The 6338-nt window shown below is 59.6% G+C and overlaps 1 protein-coding gene across 1 annotated transcript; it reads left to right on the plus strand.

Annotated features, from left to right (window-relative positions):
* Window positions 1–967: 967 nt before the first annotated feature.
* On the plus strand, window positions 968–5166 carry NKX2-5 (NK2 homeobox 5). The gene is made up of 2 exons (XM_075057054.1): window positions 968–2869; window positions 3656–5166. The coding sequence occupies exons 1-2, from the start codon at window positions 2575–2577 to the stop codon at window positions 4261–4263; spliced, it is 903 nt and encodes a 300-aa protein (XP_074913155.1). The 5' UTR covers window positions 968–2574; the 3' UTR covers window positions 4264–5166.
* Window positions 5167–6338: the final 1172 nt, after the last annotated feature.

A 6338-nucleotide genomic window follows, 5' to 3' on the forward strand; every position in this document is an offset into this window, starting at 1 on the left:
TGATTCTTCCAAAAATATAAACACGACGAGAAGGGCTAAGGCTAAAGCCCCCATTTGTTTCTAAACTGCAGTATTAAAAGTGATGCATTGTTGAAGATAAAGCGGAGATAACGCTGTCTGTCTCCAATGAATGTCTCCCCGACGCATTAATGACATTCCAAATGATAGCTCCGGCTTATCGTTCAATTAATCACTTCCACCCTCTGCAGCCGGGCCCACATCGATCGGGAGCCGCCGGGTGATTGGGGGTCTGGAGGAAACCCGTCAGTCCTCAATTCGTCGCAGCTCGGAGCCCGGCAGCTCTCCTCCCGGTGGGCGCGGAGCCCACCGCCGGGGATGCGCTCCGGACCCCCACCGGCTCGGGGCCGTCCTTCCCCTCCGGGTTCACCGGGGAAAGGGGGACCCTCCGGGGCAGGCACTGCCTTGCCAGCTCCGGGCCTGACCCGGGAAAGGCGTTTTGGGCCCGGGATGGAGGAAGGGAGCGCTGGGACCCCCTTTCTCCTGCCCCGAGGGAGGTGGATGCCGCCGAGGCAGGCGAACCTGCGGCCGCGGGTCTGGGTTTGGGGTGGGGAGAAGGGGATCGCTCCGTTATTTTGGGATTTATCTAACCTATCCCGCTTAGCTTGTAATAAAAAGGAGGCAACGAGGTTAGAAAGACCAGCGGGCGGTGCAGAGGGCAAGGGGTGCCGCAGACACCCGGCAAAGTCCCGCTGTAGGCCCCTCACCTTCCCCGGGCGCTTCCCCCCTACTGGAACCGAGGAAAATCCCCTCCGAGCTGTTTCCCAGGGAAATCCGGAGGAAGCGCAGCCGCGAAGAGCGAGATGGCCGCTTGCCCCCCCCCCCCTCATTAAATTGCAATATTTCAGGCTTCCCCGTACACACTAATCGCTCCAACTGTCATCGCAAGATCCAGATCTGGTTCGCGAACAAACCGCTCCCAGGACACCGGCAGGCGGCTGCAGCAAGAGGCTGGGTCCCCAGAGAGTGGGACGAAAGTCACAGCATCGCCCGCAAAAATATCCTAAATTGCCCAGAAGGGAACCCGAGGGTGCCGAGACACCAAATCTCGGGGGGGAGTGGGAGAGGGGACAGCAGCAGCAGGTACGTTCAAGAAGGGGCAGCCCAGGGAGGGCGGCTGCGGGCAGGTGCCCCCCTTTCCACCCGCCTCGGGGGGTTTCCTCCGTCTGCGGGAGGAGGAAGGATTTGCAAAACTCGCCCTGCGACCCCCCCGGGCAGGGCCTGACCCAGGGACCCCCCCAACTCACCGCACCCCGCAGGGCTTCTCCGCTCGGCTCCTCGGCCCCTGCCTTATCTCCCACCGCCCTCCGCCGCGCCGGGGCTCACAGGGGACGAGCCGACCCCCGTGCCTCTCGGAGCCGGGCGGTCCGCACCCAAGAAGGCGCTAGAGGAGGGTTTTCTACATTTTTTTTTTTTCCTAATTTTTTCCTCATCCCCCCGAAGCCAGAAAGCGCTGTAACGCCCCTCCTCAACCTGCGACTTTGCCGCTAAGGTTTATTTTAACGACTCCAAGCGCGTTAAATTAACGAGCTCCCACTTCAGCCCCGTGAATCCAGGGGCCTGCGGGCAGCCGTGAGCCCATCCCGGCTGCGGGGACCCGGCCAGCACCGGAGCTCGCCCCCGGCTCCCGGCCGCAGCCCAGTGGCCGGTTGCTTTGCCTTGCTCCTCTCTTGGCCCCAGGACCCCTGTATATTTTGCAACACCTTCAACCCGCGGTTTTTTTGGTTGGGTTTTTTTTTGGTGGTGGTGGGTTTTTTGTTGGTGGTGTTTGTTTTGATTTTTTTTTTTCCCCCTGGACAGTGCTAGTTTTTTGTTTGAAAGCTTTACAAACAGGTGGGGGTGGGAACCCAACCAGCATTTTCCCCTCCAAGGCCAGGCAGCGGCTGTTTAGGTGCTCTCTCCTATCAGCTGGATTTTGCGGGTGTTGTGCTGCTTAAAAATATCTGTATAAACCTTAAGCACGGATTTCCCCTTCAGCACACTTCTCACAACATTGAATTCCCGTTTTCTAGTTCCTGAGATCGGATATTGCAGAATAGTAAAAACGAAACCTCCGTTCCCTCGCCTAAAAAAAAAGAAATCAGCACATATTTGGTTGATGGTTTCCTCCCGGCCTGTTTATTTAATCTGACTGTATGATAGATGGCATCAGATAGCAGCTTTGTACACATTAGGCCATTCTGGATTTTTTTTTTTTTAATGGATCAACAAACTCAGCGAGGAAAAGCTGGATAAATACAGTGCCGCCCCTTTAAATGAGTGGGGATGTTTTTGAGATGTATTACTATATTAGGTGACATGGAACTTTGCATCTCTCATACCATCACTGCAATGTTGGCCAATAGAAAGCTAAAGTCACCCAAAAACTGCCTAGTCCCTCCTTCCCTTCCCTTATGGTCTGGTCCTACCTGCCTCCAGTGCACAAGTCAAGGCTACTCGTGGGAATGCTATGTGCCCCCTCCGTGAGCCCACGCTCCACCACTGCTCCAGGTTGGCTGCTCCTCACCTACTTTTCCATGACCCTGGGCTCCGGCTGCTGCCCCGCTCTCCTCCGCAATGTTTCCTAGCCCTGTGACAACGACACCCTTCTCGGTCAAGGATATCTTGAACCTGGAACAGCATCAGAGCGGTCTGGCGCCCATGGAGCTCTCCTCGCTGTCTTCCCCCTCCTGCATGCTGGCCACCTTCAAGCAGGAGACGTACAGCGCCGAGCCCCCGGCCCTGCCCGACCTGCGGGAGGAGCTGCCCGAAGCGCACCCGGCCAAAACCGCCACCGCCTTCCCCGGCTCCTACTATGTCAAAAGCTACGTGGAAATGGACTCGGGCAAGGACGCCAAGGCGGACAAGAAAGGTAAAGCGAGCGAGTAACGGGGGTACCGGCCGGGGGCCTCCGAACTTGGGGGGGGGGGGGGGGGAAGGCGACCCACAGCCCGGGGCTGGGCGCTCGGCTGAGGGCAGCTTGGGCTCCCCGGAGAAAGGGACGGACAGACGGACGGAGAGTGCGGGGCTGCGGGCGGGAGGCATCGCGCCCGGGCTTGGGGCCCGGAGGAGGAAGAGCACGGGGAGTGAAAGCATCTTCATCCCCTCGCAGGCCCCGCGGTGCGGGAGCGGGACAGACCCACTGCCGGGAGTGTCCCACTGAGCCCGGAGACCCGCGGCTCCCCCGAGCAGGGCTGGGGCCGTGGCCGTGCTGGCTGCCCAAGGGGACAGGGAAAGCTGCGGGATGATATGTGAGGCCTCAAGCTTGTCCAGAAACTGGGCGACAAATCTAATTTCTAAGTCGCCCGGCTGAGCATAGGCTCACGGGGTCGTCGGGGTGGGATTCGGTACAAAAGCGACGTGGAATAAATGCAGGCTGTGGCGCAGGCGGTTGTGACTCAAATCAGTGCGCAGAGCATCCTTGTTTTCAAAGAAAGAGCAAACAAAAAAAGACCGACAGAAAACTGCTCAAGAGGTACTTAAGGAGCGGGGCAGGGCCGGTTCCGCTGCCGCAGGAGCGGGTGGCCACGGCGGCCTGCAGGGCCGAGGCCCAGCAAGGCTGGGGAAGAGCCGGGGCTCACTTGCAGTTTATTGAACATCGCTTTATTTTTTTGCACCTTTTTTTTTTTTCCTCCTTTCCCCGTTTATTTTGCTGCAGAACTGTGTTCCCTGCACAAGAGCCTGGAACAGGAGAAAAGGGACCTGGAAGATCCTGAGCGCCCCAGACAGAGGAAAAGGAGGAAACCTCGCGTCCTCTTTTCTCAAGCCCAAGTCTACGAACTGGAGAGAAGGTTCAAGCAGCAGAAATACCTGTCGGCTCCCGAGAGAGACCATCTAGCGAACGTCCTAAAGCTCACCTCCACCCAGGTGAAAATTTGGTTCCAGAATCGAAGGTACAAATGCAAAAGGCAGAGACAGGATCAGACCCTGGAAATGGTGGGCATCCCTCCCCCCCGGCGGATAGCGGTGCCGGTACTGGTACGCGATGGGAAGCCCTGCCTGGGGGAGTCTTCTCCCTACAGTTCGCCCTACAATGTCAGCATTAACCCCTATAGCTACAACGCCTACCCCGCGTACACCAACTACAACAGCCCCGCCTGCAACGCCAACTACAACTGCAACTACCCGTCCGTGCAGACCATGCAGCCCTCGGCGGCCGGCAACAACTTCATGAACTTCAGCGTAGGGGACTTGAATTCGGTGCAGACGCCCATCCCGCAGGGGAACGCGGGGATCTCCACGTTGCACGGGATCCGAGCCTGGTAGAGCCGCCCCCCGCACCCAGCCCGCTCCCCTCCGTGGACCACGGCCACCGGCGAGACCCCGGGGCCGGGGATGGAGGGGGCTTCGGCCGCGCCTGCGAGCCGCTCTCGGGACATTTCCAGGCGGCGGGGGGGGGAGGATGAGGACGGTCCGATGTAGCATCCCGGCGGAGTTCACTAGCGTGGCGGCCATTTCCAGCGGGGAGGTCTTCGGTATTTCGTGCGCTGGCTGCGCTCCGTGGGGGGCCAGGCGGGCACGGTGTGGGGAGGCTCGGTGCTGCCCGCTCCTCCCGACCCGTGTCCCGGCCCCGGGCCCTCTCGCTCCCCCTTCCAACCGGGCTTCTCGCCCCGGTAATTCCCCTCCTTCCTTCCTATAAAGCAGCCGGTCATTTTGCTTGACTTGATCCCGAAAACAGCCAGCCAAGCCCTGCAACTCTCTTTTTTTTTAAAAAAAATTTTTACTCTATACTAATTATTATTGAGATCCACACTTAAGTTTTGCACTTCCCGTACGGTCTCCGCTGTCCGGCCGGTTCAGCATCTCGCCAGCCCCCAGGTCTCCCCTTGCGGGGCTGCTACCGCCGGCCTCGGCAGCAGCTCTCGCCAGCGCACGGATGAGGACAAAACCCCCCCAACCTCACCCCGGCCGAGGAATACAGACACTCCGACCTGCCAGGTCCCCGTAGGGTTATGCACTAAAACGTGAGTTAGTATTGGAATGCACTGTCCGCCCCTCGCCCCGCCGCCCGTTCGTCCGTGTTTCCCTTTGCTGTACAAGCTGATGGAGATCAGCGAGTTGTCATTAAAGAGAGTGGCTTAACCTTGCGCGTCCCTGGCGTTCCTTGGGCGGCCCGGGCCCCCCCCAGCATCCCCCAGCGGCGGCAGCTCCAGGAGCCTTTCCCTGCCGCTCCCCCCCGGCCCCCGGCTTTGTGTAGCCCTCCCGTAATTTCAGCAGTTCCCTTTTTGACGCCTGCAAACGGCACTTGTATTTTAACGTCTTTCCAAGTTAATTTTAAAGCTGCTTTTTGAGCCCACGGCCCGGAGAGGACCGCTATGCACCGGCTGCATGGGGCTGGGGTCGGGGCCAGCCCCGTCCCCCCCCCCCCGGCGGTGACCCCGTCGCTCCGAGTCTCCGGGAGCGGGGGGGCAGCAGCCGGTTTCTTCCCTGCACAGAAAAGCAGTGCAAGGCGGGTACAAACACCCCGAGCCATAAACCAAGGGGATCGGGCTCTGCCGGAGGGCAACTGCCCCCAGCGCATCCGCGGGAGGGTTCCGCAGCCCCTCCGCACCCTGTCCCCATGGGGGAGAGGGGCTGAGGACCCCCCCGCCTGCCCCCTTACTGCCCAGGGACAGCGAGCGGGGGTCCCCACCGCCCGGCTCTCTGCCTCTCCTCTGTCTCAGCCCCAGCCTCTCGGCCGCTTTTACAGTAGTCGCTATCAAATGTCAATTATTGGGAGTGAGAAACAACAAACATTGTAATTCAGCGCAGTCAAAACATCCTCTGAGTGTCTGAGATTGTCCGGCCCGGTGACAAGGCGATTAGGAGAACCTGCAACCTCTCCTGCCTTGGCCATATCGGCCCCATCAGTAAACAGGGATGGAGACAGGGTGGCTGTGGCCCTGGGACATAGGATGAAAGGCTGCCGGTGAATGGAAGCTGCCTGCAGCCTCTATCCCTCCTTCCCAAGGGGACCAACCTCACACACACACCCCGAGGTAGGATTGCACAGATAAGGAGCTCTGACCTCCTTCCTATCTCTTCAAATGGAAGAGGAGCCCTGGGTGCTCCTCACAAAGCCCTAATGCAGGGTGGAGAGTAGACACCTGCCCGGGGCTCAGTGCTGGGGAAAGGGTGGCCTTGTGCCACCCCCCCGGGACAGTCTGCCTCAGGGGCACTCACCCCAGAGAGGCAGAGGGACGCTGGGTCGGTTACAACAAAGGGGATCAGAACCTGCCAGCCTGAAGCAGGGACACAGGGCTGCCTGCCCTTAGGTGCACAGGAGCTGGGGCCAGCCCCACAGCTGTGCAGCCTGAGAAGAAGAAAAGGCCACTTGTCCTCCTCGTTTGAAATCTCTCCAA

The sequence above is a fragment of the Buteo buteo genome, chromosome 24, assembly GCF_964188355.1.
Source record: "Buteo buteo chromosome 24, bButBut1.hap1.1, whole genome shotgun sequence".
Lineage (NCBI taxonomy): Eukaryota > Metazoa > Chordata > Aves > Accipitriformes > Accipitridae > Buteo > Buteo buteo.